Here is an 18,764-nt window from a genome sequence, read left to right as displayed (position 1 = left end):
TGAGTAACCAGTCAGGTTGTGCCGACCAAGGGGCCACTTCCAAACTTCAGCCCAGTCTGCTCAGTGTTTGCAGGTGCACGGTGGGCATCTAGACCCCAGTGAAGGCAGCCCGGCCTTTCCCAGGGCAGTTGCTTCTGCTCAGAGATCTGAGGGGAATGCCGATTAGCTGATGACAAAATGAGGCGTTTTTATACCGAAAGCAGACGCTAAGCAGACACACTATGGAGCGAAATGCTATGTGTATATATATAGTGTGTGTGTGTGTTCTTTTAACTTTATTTTTGGAGAGAAGAGAAAGGAGGGAGAAAGAAAGGGAGAGAAACATCAATGTGTGGTTGCCTCTCATGCGCCCCCTGCTGGGGACCTGGCCGACAACCCAGGCATGTGCCCTGACTGGGAATCAAACCAGTGACCCTTTGGTTCACAGGCCAGCTCTCAATCCACTAAGCCACACCAGCCAAGGTACAATGTATATTTTTTAATGAAGGAAGTATTTCAAGCTGGAAGCTTGCAGTAGGCTATTTCAAGCTGTGCCCATCACTTTCCCAGGAGGGGCAAAGTTCACCCTTTTGCTTCTAAAGCTATTTTATTTTTAAAGCTTCTTAAAAGGAGCATTGCTTTTGGCGAGGGCATGTGTTTTGTACTGTACACATTAAGAGTTGCCGGGGTGAGCCAGACAGCAGAGGGGCTGATGTCCATTCCCCTGGGTGTGGGCTTGGTAGTGTAGGAACTGGGGAACCCGGCAGAAGTGTCTGAAGCTTTGGGACTTGCTTTAAAGGAAGCCCCACTTAGGCGAAGCCTCCAGAAACAGTGTTCCACGTCTCGGCTGATGGAGAGTCCAGATCACCCTTGGGTGTCTGGAGACCCCAATTGGAGATCTATTTCCTGAAGGCATGAGCAAGGGTTGCATTCTTCTCTGATGGGGTTTGGGGATGTACGTGTAAAAAGGGAACCCATGTATCAGAGTGCTTTGTTCACTCCTCCCACGTCTGGCTTTCTCAGGGGACCGGGACAGGGATTGGGACCAGGACTGGCATCGTGACCGTGACCGTGATCAGGATTGGGATCGTGACCGAAACCGGGATTGGGATCGTAACTGGGACCGGGACTGGGATCGAGACCGGAAATGGGATCGTGACCGGGACTGGGATAGAGACCGGGACTGGGACCGGGCCTGGGAGCGAGACCGGATGCGGGAACGAGACTGGCTGCTGGAGCGAGACCGGCTGCGGGAATGGTGGGACCGGAGGGGCAGGAGCAGGGACCTGGAGTTTCGAGAGCGCTGGCCATACACCAGGAGTCCCAGAAGGAGTAAGTCCCGCATTCTGACCTGCTCCCTGATGTGCTTGCACGGGGTGCAGGGCCTTTTCCTTTAGGATGCTTTTCCTTTCCCAGGATTTCCTCAGCGGGATCTTTCCCTTCCTATGATGGAGAAAACAACGTTTGCAATGGAAAGAGGTCGCAGACGTAGGAACTTCCTGATGGAATATGAGTCGCAATCCCAGGTATGCTTAGGTTTCCTCTCTTCCGGAAAAGGCTGTCTTCATTTCATGGCAGAGATGCCTTTCTTTCCCACCTGGGTGGCGGAGCCCCAGTCACTCCCTGAAAGGATCCCAGGCCTGTCCCCAGAGGAGAAAAGTGGCCAGGGCGACTATTACCTATTTCCTGATTCATCCACATAATCAGAGGAATTCTCCCTCTCAGCTCTTGTGTCACTCGGTAGATTGTCATGTTGGCTGTTCCCTAGCAGGCCAGGGAAGCAGAGCAATTCTGGAGAACTTTCTGTCCCTCAGTTTGGGAGTCAGAGAAGTTGCAAATCCACAGGGCAGACTGGTGAGAGAGAGCAAAGACTCTGGAGCTGACAAGAGCTTGGTTTGAAGCCCAGCTCTGCCACCTGCTAGCTGTGCGGGCTGGGATCATTGCCTTAACTAAGCTGAATCTCAGTTCCCTCATCTGTAAAATGGGTACAGTGAGGAGTAAGTGAGATTCACACATGTGCATGAAGTGCTTGATACAGCGCTGGCACCAGGTAGGCGCGCGCGTGATGCCGGCAGGTACGGCAGTCGTTGTACGAGGCGGTGCGCTAGGGAAACACGGGGAAAGGACGTGGGATTTGAGCTGACCCTTAAGGAAGAAGGAAGGTCACTCGTGACACGGCGGCGTGGAGGAGGGCTACCAGAGAGACAGGGCTTTGCCTGAATCTCTTTTCACATTCAAGCACCCGCCTAGGTCAGGCCGTGTGGAGTATGAAGGTGACCAAGACAAGGCCCTTGCTCTGGAGGCTTTCAGTCTTACAACAATCAGCACAAATAAACCTCCATATAAATAGTGTGTCTGACTGCCGATTGGTTAGAGCCCTTGGCCAGCCGCAGCATGGGGTCAGGGGGAGCTTAGGCATTGGGGAAGACCCAAGTAAAGGCCTTGAAGCAGGAAGCAAATACAAGCTAGACTGACTAGAACACAGAGGGCATGAGGCTCAGGCTGGCCTGGAAGTGTGAATGGGCCGGGTCCCCGGCCTCCGTTAGGCCAGCAAAGTGTGCAGGTCTGTCTCCGGGGCTCTGAGGTGGATGAATAATGGTTCCTGCGGCAGGATGTATTTGATGGGTCAGATGGTGGAGGGCCTTGAATTCTACCCTGAAAACTCCGTCATTTGTCCACTGTCTTAGAGGTGGGCAAGGACCTACAGATGAGTATGAGGATGAGTATCCAGGTGTTGAAAGCAGAGCTTCTGCAGCAGCAACACATGGGAGGGGGTCATAGCAGATGGGCGGGGTCAGAGGTGACCCAGGTCCTCCAAGCCTGAATGTGGGTTATGTCTGTTGTATTGGGGGAAATACCCTCAGTTTTGTAGCTCACTCAGTTTGTCACAAATTTTGATTTCTATTTGGAGAAACCAAATTGACCAAAAATTTAGGAATCCACATAAAAATGTTCATTGTAGAAACTTTAAAACTTGATTTTTTAAAAAGAAGCCTCCCCCGTATGAATGTGTCACATTCTGTGACCATCATGGTCTGTGAGCTGGTGATGAAGTGTTCAGTGATCTGTGGGGAAGTGGGAAATGTGGCTGATTTTATTTGGAGAGGTGTTAAAATACTCTTTTATGAATAGAAGATGATAGGAGATTGCTAGTTGGATTTTGTTTCATGTTGCTTTTCAAATGCCCGGCCTTGCCTGTAAAGAGCTGACCCCATGTCTGTGTAGTCCACTGATTCCTGCTAACTCAGTACTGTAGAAATAGCGGCAGCTAAAGATATAAACTACATTTTGGAGATGTACAAAACAAGAAGTTCTCATCTCCTTTTAGCATTACATGTGAATCTCTTAATGGTTCTCTGGACAGCATCTATGAATAGGGGAGTTGATTGCAGCTTGTGCAAATTTAGGTACCATTGTTCATTACAAACACAAAGTGAACAAACTGCTTTAGAGCTTGCCACAGATTATCGATTTGACATCAAAGCATCATTTTTCTTTCATAGGAACAGTAGCCTTCAAAATTTAATGTACATTTTTTACTTAGATTAGGCAAATGGAGACAAAGATATGAAAAAAGTCCCTTCCCTTTTGCCATTGCCCTTAGGGTTGGTCTGTCAACACCAGGGATGGTGACCCCTCTGATTCCTTCAGCCCCCCAAGTTCTTGACCTCATCTGCTCTCTGCCAGCTGCTAAGTTAGGAGCTCTGGCCCTCTCCTCCCTCACAGGTGCATCTTACCTATAATAAACTAGGGCTGAACCGGAAGAAGCACTGTTATTGCAAAACCAAGCACAGTGGAACTTGTGCTGTGGAACTCGCCATCTTAACCACAAAAATGATGTGACTTAGCTGTACAGGGTGCTCATTATGCCAAGTTTGCAATGCCCCCTGAGCTTTTCTAGTTCGTTTATTGTCCTAGAAATTCTTGCCCCTAACCTAGAGTTTCATTTTTGAAGCTCTGCTTAGTTTTGGTGCATGGCTCAGAAATGGTGCAGTCCTCTTTGAACCCTAATTTTCTCTAGCTCCAAAGTCCATGGGCCTCCTACGGCACCATCTCCCTCCTGCAGTCTGTCTCCAGGCATTGGTGCCATACTCCCCAGGACTGGCACCCTCTGAAAGCAGTCGTGTTCCGGTGCAGCAATAAGAAAGCATTCTGCAAGGTTATGCACAGGAGACTCTCCTGAGTAATGCAGGGACTTTAATAGTTCTTTTTAGGAAAGTAGCCATTAAAAGAGAAAAGGCAGCTATAGAATGAAAACACTCAGTGCTTAAGTGATTTCTGGGTTATTTGGAACCTGTACCTAACCTAGAGGAGCCCACTGTGTAGCCATGTTGTACAAAGGAGGTGTGTGCAAGAGAGTGGCAGGGGGACAGGGGCTGGGGAGCAAAGGTTTAAGGCACACCTCCTGACCAGATGTCTGCTAAAACACGTTTTCTTTCTGTTCCCTGCATGCGCCATGCATAGATGGTATTCAGCCTGCTGAAGCTTTCCCACCAGCCCCCTTTCTCCCTGTGTCAGAATCTTACCCACCACTTAAAGCCCCACCCAAGGCCCTCTGCAAAACTTTTGCTCCCTAGTCCAGCCCACCATGAACTGTCCCTCCACGAAACCCATTTAGCACTAATTATCTGTACCCCACTTGATTGTTTATTGTTCTCTGATTGTTTCATGAGTCTTTTCTCTCCAACCAAATTATAAGCTGCATGAGGGCAAGGAATATATGTCATACGTCTTTTGGATCTTCCTCAGAGTATAGCGCCGAGGTAGGTACAAAGTAGGTCCCTAGTAAAACTTGGCTTGGATCACTCGGAGTCCCAGACGCTGTGAGCACTTTCTGCACACCTGTGTGTGTGGCTCCTGTGTTGCCAGCATTCTTCTTCTCTCTTTGGCTGCCCATGGGAACTGACTCTCTGAGAGGCCTGTGTTTGCCATTCTAGGATACGGGATCATACCAGGACGTTTTGGACATCACTGAGGACAGGAAGTTTCAGAACCCGATTCAGGACAACTTGGAGAACTACAGGAAGCTGCTTTCGCTGGGTAAGCTGCTGCTCCTCCCATCACTGGGGCATCTAGTCACCTTACTCTTTTCAATTGCAGGATATGAGAGTCAGTATTAATATATTTGTCTTCAAAGGTGATAAAAAGCCTTTAAAAGATTTTAATCAGAAGAGTAAATGAGGAGATTTGTGTTTTTAAGAAATCGTCCTGGCTGTGGGTGAAGACCATATTGTACATGGTGGAAAGACCAGAGAGATGGCGCTTGCCACAAGAGTTGATACTTTTATGGACTGGCAACAGCAGAGATTTTTACACATACACCTAGAACAGGATCCTGAGCTCCAGTCTGGACTGTCCTGCAAGACAGTAGGCAGCATGGCCATAGTTGGCAGTTGGCTCTGCAGGTCTGGTGCTGGGAAGAGAGAACCGTACTGAGAGTGTTGTGTAAGGCAGCAGAGACTTGAGGAGTTCTAGTATCTGGAGAAGAGGTGGGGTAAGAAGAGGTGCAAGGTAGGAGGAAAACCATGGAGGCCAGTGAAAAAGCATGTGAAGATTTAGCAGGTGGTTGTGAGAAGGTGAAGCCTGAAAAGGATGCACTGAATGTAGGGACACATGAATGTCTAGTCACAGATTTGTAGGTGGAGTCAGGAAGATTAATTAAAATTCAGATTAGAGTGGCAGTAAAGAAATGAGACTGCAAATAGAAGACATTCAAAGAATTGGATATGGGCTATGTCACATTTAGTGGCTCAAAGAAAGACAGACATCAATTTATGGTGATGAGTCTTGGTCCCCTACTTGAGTATGAGCTGTCGTATTATCGTGAACAGGGGTTCAGCTTGCCGAAGACGATGGCCACTCCCACATGACACAAGGCCATTCAAGGTCAAAGAGAAGTGGCTACCCAGGCGCCAGTCGAGGTAAGCACTAGGCAGATATGCGTAGTGGCCACTTTAATCAATGAGAAGGACACTATGTATACATACAGTGAGTCCTCACTTAATGCCCATAGGTAGTGCGACTTTACATGAAACATCTAACAAAACCAGTTTTACCGTAGGCTAATTGACGTAAACAGAGTTAACTTCCTACGGCATCTCATCCGTGGTAAAATCAAACGACGGTGAACGAAACGATGTTACTGGAGGACCAGCTGTACTGATGGACCTTTAACAATTTATATTCACACTGCCATCAGAGAAATCCTGCTATTATTTTGCACACGTACAGGACCTAGGGAGTATTTACATTTGCTCTTTCTTTTCAGGTCTGAAAACCATGCCCGAAACCAAAAAGTCAACCCTTCGCCGGGGAATTTGTGAAGATGAATCTTCCCATGGGGTGATAATGGAAAAATTCATCAATAACGTTTCACGAAATTCCAAATCTGGAAGGGCGAGGGACTCTAATGATCGGTCACTGAGGTTCCCCACAAGGCCAGATCGTGATTGGAAAGATGTTACCTTCAACAAGAGGGAGTCATTGCTTCAGGAGAGGGCCTGTGAAGGGAATGCTTTTAGGGGAGGCTTTAATTGTGGCTCAGACCTTGTTTCCAAAAAGAGAATTCTTGAAAGAAAAAGGCGCTATCAATTTGACACAGATGGGAATGGTGCCATTCATGATCAGAGAGGCAGCCCAAGGAAGAGACCCTTTGAATGTAGTGACATGAGAAAACCCATGAGCACGAGCAGCCTTAGTTCCTCCTCCTTCACTGGGTCGCAGCTGCATGATTTTGGGGCGATGCCTTATTTGTGCGATGAGTGTGGGAGGGCTTTCAGTGTGATTTCTGAGTTTGTTGAACATCAGATCATGCACACCAGAGAGAATCTCTATGAGTATGGTGAATCCTTTCTTCATAGTGTGGCGGTCAGTGAGGTTCGGAAAAGTCATGCCCGAGGGAAGCGTTTTGAATGTAAGGAGTGTGGGGAAACCTTCGATAAGAGTGTCGCTCTCTTTGAACATCGGAGAAGTCACTCTAGGGGGTATTTCACAGAATGTAATGATGAGGAATATGAGGAGCCCTTCATGCCTAGCCCCACTTTCCGTGAGCTTCAGAAAATATATGGGAAAGATAAATTCTATGAGTGTAAGGTGTGTAAGGAAACCTTCCTTCATAGTTCTGCCCTAATTGAGCACCAGAAAACCCATGGGGTAGATGACAAAGATGATAAACAGGGGGAAACCTTTAAGCCCAGCCCAACCTTTAAGGAGTTTCAGAAGATATATGCTAAAGAGAAAATGTACGAATGTAAGGTGTGTGGGGAGACCTTCCGTCACAGCTTATCCCTGAAAGAACATCAGAAGATTCACACTAGAGCAAACTTATTTGAAAAGAAGGGTAAAGTATGTGAGGAAACCTTTATTCCAGGTCAGTCCCTTAAAAGGCGGCAGAAAACTTACTCAGAGGAGAAGTTCTATGACTTTAAAGATGGTGGGAGAACCTTTAGGCAAAGCTCAGACCTCGGTGAAAGTCACAAAATTCATTCTCAAAAGAATCTCTATGAAAGCAGAGGCTATGGGAAGTCTGTCATTCATAGTGTGCGCTTCACTGAATCTCAGAAGAGTCATACTATAACAAGACCACCTGAAAATGAAGACGAGAAGGCGTTCACCATTAGCTCTAACCCTGATGACAACCAGAAGTTTCCCACTAAAGAAAATGTCTATGAGAGGAAACCAAATGAGAGGTCTGTTATTCATAGCTTAGCCTCTGCTGAAGCACAGGAAAGTCACAGTGCAATGGGGCTCAGTAAACTGAAAGTGATTGCGGAGTCTACCATTCAGAGCTCAAGTGTCATGGAACATCCAGAAGTCCATGCCGAAGAGAAGGCCTCTGAAGAAAAGAAGAATGAGAGGTCTGTTATCCATAGCATAGCCACTTTCAAACTTCCCAAAAGTCTCAGTGGAAGGGAATGTAGTGAGAAGGGAAAGTCCTCCATTTACATCTCAGATCTTCATGATAAACAACAGAAAACTGCCAGAGTGCGCCCTTATGGAGAGGGTAAAAATAACTCAGTTATACGCAGTGTATCCCATACTGAACCTCCAAAAAGTCTTACTGGAGAGGGAACCAGTGAGTTTAAGAAGGAAGACCAGTCGTCTGTTCCCAACTCAAATGCCCATGAACATCAGAAGGCTCATGCTAAGAAGAAAAACATTGAGCGTAGGAACTTTGAGACCTCGGTGATTCACTCCCTACCTCTTGGTGAACCTGAAACATTTCGCCCTAGAGAGAAATGCTTCGAATGTCCAGAGTGTGGAGAGTCCTTTGTTCGTAGCTCTGACCTCACTGAGCATCAGAAGATTCACCATAGAAAGAAGCCTTCTGGAAGCCAAAACTATGAACGATCTGTTATTCGCAGCTTAGCTTCCACTGACCCCCAAAAGAGTTATGCTGAACAGCCAGTGCAGACAAGTTATGCTCAACAGTCAGTGGTGATTAGTTATGCTCAACAACCAGCACAGACAGGTGATGCTCTACAGCCAGTGAAGATAGGTTACTCTCAACAGCCAGCGCAGCAAGAATGTAAGGGTCGTGGGCAACGCTTTGCTACCACTGAAGACCTTGGTGCACATCAGAAGATCTATGCCCAAGAAGAATTCCATGGGGGGAAGCTGTCTGGAGACTCTGTAAGCCTTGATGGGCCTGGGCAGGATGAGGAGGATAGGCAGGATGAGGATGAGCAGGATGATTCTGAGGATACAATCTATGGATGCAAGGACTGTGGGCTGGGCTTCGCAGATCGCGCAGACCTTAAGGACCATCAGAAAGTTCATAATAGAGAGTATCTCACTGACGCTCGTGAGTACACACATTCTGTGATTCACACTCATTCCGTCAGTGAATATCAGAGAGATAACACTGGAGAGCAGCTCTATGAATGCCCGGCATGTGGGGAGTCTTTTGTTCATAGCTCATTCCTTTTTGAGCATCAGAAAGTTCATGAGCAAGATCCATTTTATGGACAGAGGAGGTATGATGAGCCTTTCATGCAACCTCTGGTCATTAACCCACAGAGGTTTCATGACTTGCAGAAGAATCCTTCTACAGCAATGTTTCTTCAGTGCCAACTGTGCGGACAAGACTTCATTCACGGTTCTGTCTTTAATGAACACCTGGCACTTCATATGGGAGAGGATTCACTGGAACAGGGCCAAAGAAGTGGAGATGCTGTCAGTCCAGGCTTATCCCTCACTGAGTCACAGAGAGGTCAGGCTGAAGAGCACTATGAATGTGAAACATGTGGAGAATCCTTCCTCACTCAGGCAGACCTGAGGGATCACATGAGAATTCATGAGAAAGATGAACCCTATGATTATGGGGCTTCCTTCGTTCACACTTCATTTCTTACTGAGCCTCCCAAAAGAGATTCACCATTCTATGAGTGCAAGGACTGTGGGAAGTCCTTTATCCATAACACAGTTCTCACCAAACATCAGAAGCTTCATCTTGAAGAGGAAGAAGCAGCAGCCCAGGAAGTTGAAGCCAATGTGCTTGTTCCACGAGAAGTTCTGCGTATCCAGGGGTCAAATGTGGAAGCTTCTGAGCCAGAGGTAGAGGCTGCTGAGCCAGAGGTGGAGGTTGCTGAGCCCAATGTGGAAGCTGCTGAGCCCAATGGGGAGGCTGAAGGGCCAGACGGGGAGGCTGCAGAGCCGGATGGAGAGGCAGAGCAACCCAATGGAGAGGCAGAGCAGCCTAATGGGGATGCCGATGAACCAGATGGGGTGGGGATTGAAGACCCAGAAGAGAGAGCAGAAGAGCCAGAGGGAAAGGCTGAAGAGCCAGAGGGTGACGCTGATGAGCCAGATGGTGCAGGGATTGAAGACCCAGAAGAAGAAGGTGAAGATCAAGAGATTGAAGTGGAAGAACCATACTATGACTGCAGGGAATGTGGAGAAACCTTCACTTCCAACTCAGCCTATGGTGAGCACCTGAAGACCCATGCCAGGGTGATCATATTTGAGGCTGGCAATGTCTATGGGGAAAGCTCACACTACACTGAACATGCCAGCACCAGCACTAGTGACCACGATAGGGCTGATGACAAGTATTTCAAATGTGATGTCTGTGGGCAGCTCTTTGGTGACCGCCTGTCTCTTGCTAGGCACCAGAATAACCATACTGGCTGAGAACACAAGTGTAAAGATCGGAAAACCTTTACTTGGAACTTAAACCTCACAGAGAATTCAAACCAATTCATAATAATGTCGGAAGGAAGCTTGCCTTGGCTTTTAGCATCAGACAACTTGGACTGGAAAGGAACTGAAGGTGGTGGAGGTTCCATCTGCCTTAACTGTCCCCATCCAACACCAGTGGGCATGTGGGAAACCACAGCACGTACCTTACCTTTCATCCGAGTAGTCAGATTGAGGGAAAGCCCGAGGAGGTTCTGAGACTGCAGAAATAGCCCCAGCCACCTGTAAATGACACTTCTATAACCTATACATAATTTTCCTGGGATTTATAAAAAATAGCAAATCATAGCAAAACGGTGATCACAAATATTTGGATTCAATGTGATATATAGTCACAGTTTACTGTGCAGAAGTACCTGGAATGCTTTGATTTGGCAGGGAGTGGGGTGGAAGAAATGAGCAATGAATTAGAATATATTTGTAAGCCTCTTAGATCCTGTGAAAGATTTATTGTGCATTATTTTAACCCCTTCAGTATATTTTTGAGTAATTGTGTGTTATTCCTTACTCTTAAGTGTTCTTGTAAGGGTGTAGGCATGGAAGATAAAATAATCTTTTACTCTGTGCTGTTTCAAAAGAGAAGTGCTTTGGCCTTCATTCTCAACCATCTGTCTACACCAACACTTTGGAGCCTAATGCTGTCTAAGCCTTTGAATTATGTGGATTGACCTTTTGTGACCCAAGTTGATTGATCCCTTGCTACATTTGAAGTGATTTTCATGCAAACTTTTTAACCAACTTAAGTGTGGTTATTCAGTAGTGAATTCACAAAAGCCCAAGCTTTCCCCTATAAATGTTGCTTCTTTGCCTTTGAAAGAGTGGGTTGCAACCGTTACTAGAACAAGGCAGTTCCTAGTGGAGGTTGAGAAGCATAGGGAGAGGCCTTCATGTTGTAAATAAAGATGCAGGTAACAACTTCCCTCATTACTTTGTGCGCTTCCTGCCTTAAGTGATCAGTAAGTAGCAGTGTAGCTTCGTTAGAATATACTGCCATGAGTCAGTTTGCACCTGGGTGCCCAGGAGCTAGTATCCTTAGAGCTTTCTATTGCTGAACTTAATTCTTGTCCTCGCTTCTCTGACCCTCAATCCCATGTCTAACTTGCATTTTTTTTAAAGCTTACTTTATAGTCAGACCAAGCTTAACATGGACTCAGGTTCCCCAGCAGCCTTAATTAATTTGTTATCATCTGTTCCTTCCTGTTTCAGCCCTCCTAAGTACTTCTGAGCTATCCATCAGTGTTGTGTTGGTCCATTTGCCTTAGTTTTCCACTCATAGGCCTCATAGCTTGTGGTTTCCTGTATCTTGTTGTGTGGACCACCTGTGTTCTTTTTGCTTCCCTTCACATAATGACTATTGAGACATTTGGTGGGGGCTTTGAGTTGACTGGAAAATTCAAAACTTAAAAAAAAAAAATTAAAGTGGATCTGTAGAAGTAGTGAGCAAAAGAGCAGATAATTTGGACAAGAAAATTAATACACTTTCTTGGGAATGTACCCAATCTCACTCTCCTAGATCCGCACCGTTAGGGCTCGAGGAGAGTGTCAGAGCTGCTGGTAATGCCCAAAGTCCTGGGGGATTTTGGGCTGAGAGCACAGAGATGAATCAAGTAAGCCAAAGGGAGTCCCAACACAGCAGCAGACCTCGGAGAGTGAGAAAGCAGACGAAAGGAATGTCAGGAACAGATTGGAAGGACAAGTCAGTGAGGCTATGTCCTGGGCAGTTTAGAAGGGGCCATTTGGATGGCGTGGTGTAGGTGAAGGGCAGCTGCATTGAGAGACTGGTTGAAACGGACATCCAGGAAAACAAGCAGTGAGGTGCTGCCTCCGAGGAGGGCTGTTGAGTCTCGAGCCATTGCTGACGCTGGGTGAGCTTGGCTTCATCACTGCTGGTAGAATGAACTGGTAGGAACTTTTCACAAAACAACTTGCCAAATGTCAGGGTGTCCGTTTCAACCTTGTGTCTGTGCAAAATTAGGAACAAGTTAAATGCCAAACAATTAGGGAGAATGATTAAGTGAACATATCTGTGATTCTTACGCAGCTGTTTAAAAATGATAATCATGAAGAGTTATGTAGTAATGTGGAAATATATTTACAGAATATTAAGTGGAAAAAGCAGGACACAGAATTATATTTATACTGCAATTATAACTGTTTTAAAATGTATGCTTATAGTCAACAGCTGTTGTGTTGTTCTTGTTGTAGGCTTATAGTTGAGCATTATTTTCTTAAATTCCTTGATATTCCTTATGGTAGTGTTACTAAAAAGTTTATAGTCATGTCTCCATTGTGAACATAATTTGAACTCATTATCAGACACTTGGAAAATAAAAAGGGAAGAAAAAAACCTCATTCCCACCATCCAAAGACATACACTCTTTAGTATATTGTTTCTTGTTTCTGTGCACAGCTTTATGATTATAACTGTCAAAACATGTATTCAAAAATAGATGTTATGTTATCTTTGTAGAACTATGGTTAAACACTTCCATCTTAACGTTCCTTATTAATAGTGTTCTGATAACTAAAGTTTATTATGTGTGTTTCCATTACAAGCTCAATACGTACCCAAAGGAAAAATTGGGAAAGGAAAAAAATCACCCATATTCCCAACATCCAGCAACTGTTAACATCTTGATCTGTGTCCTGTTTTCTTTCAGTGCACAAGCTTGTGATTATGAGTGTTGAATATGTATGCATAAAGTCCAAGGTGAAAAAATTGAAAAAAAATTGAAAAATCATTAAGATAGTGTTGTCATTGTGGGATTATGGTTAAGTATTTTGTCTCGAATTCCTTGAATGATGTTTGGTGTTTGGGTATTAAATCTTATGTATGTATTTTTCCATTAAAAATATAATACATATCATAGAAAACTTGGGGAGATTCAGTAAAGTAGAAGGAAGTCACCCATATTCCTAGCACCTAACAATTAATTCCTGTTAAATTCTGTCTGTACACCTGTCTGATTGTTAGGGCATTAATGATAAGTATGCATAGAATCAAAGATGGGAAGAAATCTGGAAAATAATTAAGAAATAGTGGTGTGGTTATGGGATTATGGTTAAATCTTTTGTCTTTGTTTCCTTGAATAGTCTTTATCATAGTGTTTGGTAAGGCACCTTTATTACATGTATTCCCATTATAAACACAGAACGTGTTCACTATAGAACCTTTGAAGTTGCAGAGACGTAGAAGAGAAACTCATCCATATTTTCATCATCCAAAGGCTGTGGTTAATTAACATCTTGATATTTTTTCATCTTGTTTCTGTGCACAGGTTTTTGGTTTGTTAATATGGTTGTGGTTATATCTATCTGTAATAGTGTCAACAATAAAAGTAAAGTTAAAAATAAGGTATTTCTCAGTCTCTTTTGTCTATTTTAAGAGTTTTGGGTTATTAATATAGTGGGGATTTTTTTAATTAAAATTACACATCCAGAATATTTGTGCCCTCTTAGGCCTTAAAGTCTGCCTCACAAATCTTATTTCAGTTTTCAGTATTACATATTTCAACAATTCTGAGGGCTTTTAACGCTACATGATTCCACATTTTGAACTGCATTTATGAAATTAAAAATGCTAAAAGTAGCATTTTTAAACCTGGTAATAACCACAAGCATATTTCAGTCACTTGAGTTGCCATCTAAAATTTTATTTTTATTTAAATATGAGATTCAAGAAATAAGAGTGATTCCTTAACATGAAAATGTTAACATTATGGTTAAGCATCTCTTTAAAGTTTGTATTCCTAAATCTTGCCTGTGATTAGAAGGTATCATTTCCCTCTTTTTTAACCCGAACTCCACCAGAAACATTTCAGGAAATTTGATAGATTATCATCCCAGGTAATCGGTAGGTAATTTTTAAATATGCTTATAATTCCAACATGACCAGAGGTTTTCCAGGTTGCTAACTGGATAACCATTGGCTATGGCTATGCATTGCACCATATATAATTTAGATTTTGTTCCTATGGGATTTGACAATGGCAGAGTCCTACGTTCTTTTATGTTTTCAGAACTTATTTATATTACAATGAAGATCCAGTCTACTTTGGCTATCTCTTGTGGCATCCAACTCTGGTCACAGCTTGGATGGTCCTATGAGAAGAACATCAGTGTAGGTCATGGTGAGAAGGTCAGTTCTCATTTATGACTGATTTCCTTAAAGAGTACATTTTGGAAGGAAGTAGATTAAGGGAATGAAGGAAGTAGATTGGGAGTTGCCTGATTAGCACTTACACTCTTGGGAATTCCTCCACTTGAACCTGTTGCAGAGAAAACTACTCCTACACCACCATGTTTATTCCATGAGCTTTGATCCATCCCTGGCCTCAGCTGATTGGTACTCGTGGGATCCCAGTGTCCAGACTCAGAGTAAGGGCTACCTGCATGCTCATATAGGCTGTGGCTGGGTGTGCTGATGAACAATCCTGGAATAAGGCCACATGCCAGAGGGAAGCTTGGTCCCTTGTGGCTCACCCACCCCAGTGCCATGTGAATCCTTGGGTTCCCTACATCCTCCTGCATCTTTATTATTACCCACCTCTCACATTAGATGGTTTTGTTTTGCTGTAGTTTTTGCTGCTTTTACCAGCACCAAATCCCTTCCCCTTTCTGGGACTATTCAATTTTGTGAGAACACCACAGCACTCTGCCCAAAGACTTAGCTGGGTATCATTCAGGCTCCCTGAACAGATGGGCACAGGAATTATTCCAATGTCAGCACTGACCTTTACTCATTTCTGTCACACAGGTAGCCTGAGCTGCACTGGTAGCCTGTGCTTCTTGAGGCCTGCTTGTTTAGCTCTTCCTTTGATTCTCTGAGCCACCCAGTACGCTCCCAATCTATTTCTTTCTTTCTTTCTTTTTTTTTAATTTTTAGAGAGAGGGGAAGGGAAGGAGAATGAGAGGGAGAGAAATATCAATATGTGGTTGCCTCTTGTGCCCATACTGGGGCCTGGCCTCCAACCCAGGCATGTGCCCTGACTGGGGATCAAACAGGTGACCTTTGGTTCACAGGCGGTCACTCAGTCTACTGAGCCACACCAGCCAGGACCCAATCTATTTCTTATTGGCTTTATTTTCATGGCCAGAGTTAGTTATTTGTAACCCAAAGGAGCCCTAATATAGAAATTGATACAGATTGGTGTGGTAAACACACAAAACAATATACAGATGCTGTAGTGTATAATTGCATACATGAAAACTATATAATTTTATTAACCAATGTCACCTCAATAAATTCAATTTCAAAAAAGAAACCAGTATAAAAATTGATACTAGAGAATTTTTTTTCAATTAAATATTGGATCTTGGGATAGGAAACTAGAAGACCATGGCATGTGGAAGTAAGATACCTAATTATTGCCTGTGATTGGTTATCACGTAGTCATCTGCTTTCTGGGATGAATAGCTGCTGTCAGAGACAAATCCAAAGACTATGCAGGGTGTCCAACCTGCAGCCTGTGGGCCACATGTGTTCCAGGATGCCTATGAATGTGGCCCAACACAAAACTGTAAATTCACTTAAAACCTTTTTTTTTCTCATCTGTTTTCGTTAGTGTTTATGTATTTAATGTGTGGCCCAAACAACGCTTCTTTCAGTGTGGCCCAGAGATACCAAAATGTTGTACACCCCTGTAGGGAAAGAATGTCTAAATCAGAGGCTTATGAGGATATCTACAAGCACCTCAATTCTGCAGCCAAATCCATAGCCTCACACTATTCCTACTATGAAAAATTTGGGTGGCCCTAGGGAAACAGGATTCTGACGGTCAGAATGGTGGTACCTAGGGGACTTGGAAAGACTGACATGACACTGAAGCTCCAAACACATTAAGATACTCATTTCACCAATTCCTTTCCACACCAGAGAAAATTGAGTAGGGTGCCGATGGTTGAAATGTTTTCTGATCTCTGTGGTGATGGAAGGAACTCAAATACTGAAAAGGGGGTCACTTCTTATAGGAAGCATGGCTGGTGAAATCAGATCCTCAGGGAGTTCTGACACAGACTCTTGGGTGTGATGCTCCCCAAATGATTTACATAACAAAAGAAGTCAAAGTCTAGGTTGGAAATAGGTGGGTAATGTCACCCACACTAGAGTCCCAACCTCCTTGAAACAGTTTATAAACAGACACCAGAATGCAGAGACCCTTGGGGTAGGGCACTACTATATATAACACTTCTGCCTTCCCCCTCATCTTCTGCAATGGGACCTGCAGCATTTTACATAGATAATTCTTTTATTGATTAAAAAAACCACAAACTTTTCAAGGACCAGTAGATGTTGCATCTAAACAAACACTAATTCTTGGGGGAATGGGACACTGCAAGGGGAAGAACAATTAAAATATAACATTTTGTCTGCAGTCAAGCCAGCTCCCAAGAACTGGGCTATGCATCTCCTAGTTACACCACCCAAATTCTTTACTGGGTTTAAGTCCCAACCACTGCCCTACCTGCCTCAGGAAGACATGAGTGAGAAGGAAGCCAAGACTGGTACTATATCCACCAGGCAGACATCTGGGGACAGGTTGATCATGCCCCGCTCCTTTTACCATACAAAAAGCAACATTTTATTTTCAATCAAACAGACACTTGTTCTGGATGTAGATTCTCCTTTTCCTGCCCACCAGCCTCTTTACAATATCTTTAGTCTTGCTGCATGCTTCATATATCACTTTTGTACCATTTGTAACAATTATCAGTCATAGGAATGTCGAATAACAAGCAAGCACAAAAACTCAGACACACGATAAGTGTTTATTTCTCACATATCTAAGATCAGCTAAAGATTGATTAAGTGGCTCTGCTTGTCTTTCTAGGCTTGTTCACATGTCCAGGGGTTGCCTGGCTATGAGGTACAACAGCTACTTCTAGCTGGGGGCGGGCAGGAGACTTAGCTACATGTCTGTCATCCTTTTGAGACTAGTGGCCTACCTCCTTATGGTGATGCAAGAAATGCAAGAGAACAAGTGGAAATACACAAGGCCTCTTGCACCTCACTTGGAACTTGTACCATCACTATTCCCAGTGATACTCTATTGGCCAAACCAAGTCACCTGAGGTGGGAGAATATACTCGACCTTTAAAAGAATTCTAAAGCCACATGACAAAGTTTTTCTTTAAATTTTTATTTATTGATTTGAGAGAGAGAGAAACATCAATTTGTTGTTCTACCCACTTATGCATTCTCTGGTTGATTCTTATATGTGCCCTGACTGGGAATGGAACCCACAGTCTTGGCATATCAGGACAATGCTCTTACCAACTGAGCTACCTGGCCAGGGCCAAAGTTTGTTTTGCATGAGCCATTATAGAGGCAGCAGATGCCCCAAACAGCAAGAGTGGCCCAACCAAGCTCTTTTCTTGGGAACTACACTCAGCATGTTAGCATCAAGCCATCATAGCTTTGAACCATGTCTATGGGCATCTGTGCTTTATCTTTACTTATTTTGTGTATCTATGTGCAAGATGTGTTCTAAGATAATTATTTCTTCATTTTATGCCATTTCAGCTTTTGAACGGTTTAAAGGAACACTCTACTTTCACTATTTTCATATAGCAAGGGAAATAAGTACTAACAAACTGAATTCAATAGCGCATTAAAAGGATGGTATGCCATGGGCTTTCCTTTCTACTCTAGGTCCCAGTGGCTGCTGTCGAAATGGGCAAATTTATGAAACCTAGGAAGGTGGTGCAGGTCTTGGCTGGACCCTACTCCAGATGCAAAGTGGTCATTGTGAAGAACATTGATGATGGCACATCAGACCATCCCTACACTCTCCTCTTTTTTTACTTTTTCTTTTTAAAATATTTTATTGTTTATGCTATTACAGTTGTCCCAGTTCTTCCCCCTTAGCCCCCTCCACCCAGCCTGCCCCCCACTTCCATAGTCAATTACCACACTATTGTCCATGTCAATGGGCCCTTCATACATGTTCTTTGACTTATTCCTTCACCTTTTTTCAATCAGTCTCTTCCTCCCTCCTCCCCTTTTACAGCTTTCAGTATGTTCCACGATCCTATGCCTCTGGTTCTGTTTTGCTAATTAGTTTATTTTGTTCATTAGATTCCTCTTTTTAAAAAATATTTTATTGATTATGCTATTACAGTTGTCTCATTTCCCCCCCCTTCACTCCCCTCTGCCCTGTACACCCCCTTCCTCCCACATTTCCCCACTTTAGTTCATGTCCGTGGGTCATGCATATAAGTTCTTTGGCTTCTACATTTCCTGTACTATTCTTACCCTCCCCCTTTCTATTTTCTACCTACTATCTATGCTACTTATTCTCTGTACCTTTTCTCTGCTCTCCCCCTCCCACTGCTCTGTTGATAACTCCATGTGATCTTCATTTCTGTGTTTCTGTTCCTATTCTAGTTATTTGCTTAGTTTGCTTTTGGGCTTTTTTTAGGTGTGGTTGTTAATGATTGTGAGTTTTCTGTCATATTACTGTTCACATTTTTATCTTCTTTTTCTTAGATAAGTCCCTTTAACATTTTATATAATAAGGACTTGGTGATGATGAACTCCTTGAACTTGACCTTATCTGAGAAGCAGTTTATCTCCCCTTCCATTCTAA

The 18,764-nt window shown here is 43.9% G+C and overlaps 1 protein-coding gene across 5 annotated transcripts in view; it reads left to right on the top strand.

Annotated features, from left to right (window-relative positions):
* The window catches only part of PEG3 (paternally expressed 3), a 28,272-nt gene extending 14,763 nt beyond the window's left edge, over positions 1 to 13,509 (top strand). For 2 of the 5 annotated variants that reach the window (XM_053671967.1, XM_037150628.2), the window contains 5 exons: positions 1,003 to 1,311; positions 1,396 to 1,505; positions 4,917 to 5,019; positions 5,811 to 5,900; positions 6,248 to 13,509. In XM_053671967.1, coding sequence (XP_053527942.1) covers positions 1,003 to 1,311; positions 1,396 to 1,505; positions 4,917 to 5,019; positions 5,811 to 5,900; positions 6,248 to 10,110 — 4,475 coding nt within the window. In that variant the 3' untranslated portion in view covers positions 10,111 to 13,509. The remainder of the gene's footprint in view (positions 1 to 1,002; positions 1,312 to 1,395; positions 1,506 to 4,916; positions 5,020 to 5,810; positions 5,901 to 6,247) is intronic. The other 3 variants (XM_053671970.1, XM_053671969.1, XM_053671968.1) reach the window with 2 other exon arrangements.
* Positions 13,510 to 18,764: the final 5,255 nt, after the last annotated feature.

The sequence above is a fragment of the Artibeus jamaicensis genome, unplaced genomic scaffold (assembly GCF_021234435.1).
Source record: "Artibeus jamaicensis isolate MK-2021 breed Jamaican fruit bat unplaced genomic scaffold, CSHL_Jam_final contig_723, whole genome shotgun sequence".
Classification (NCBI taxonomy): domain Eukaryota; kingdom Metazoa; phylum Chordata; class Mammalia; order Chiroptera; family Phyllostomidae; genus Artibeus; species Artibeus jamaicensis.
The sequence above is the reverse complement of the archived record's forward strand: the minus strand, read 5'-3'. Positions and strand labels throughout refer to the sequence as shown.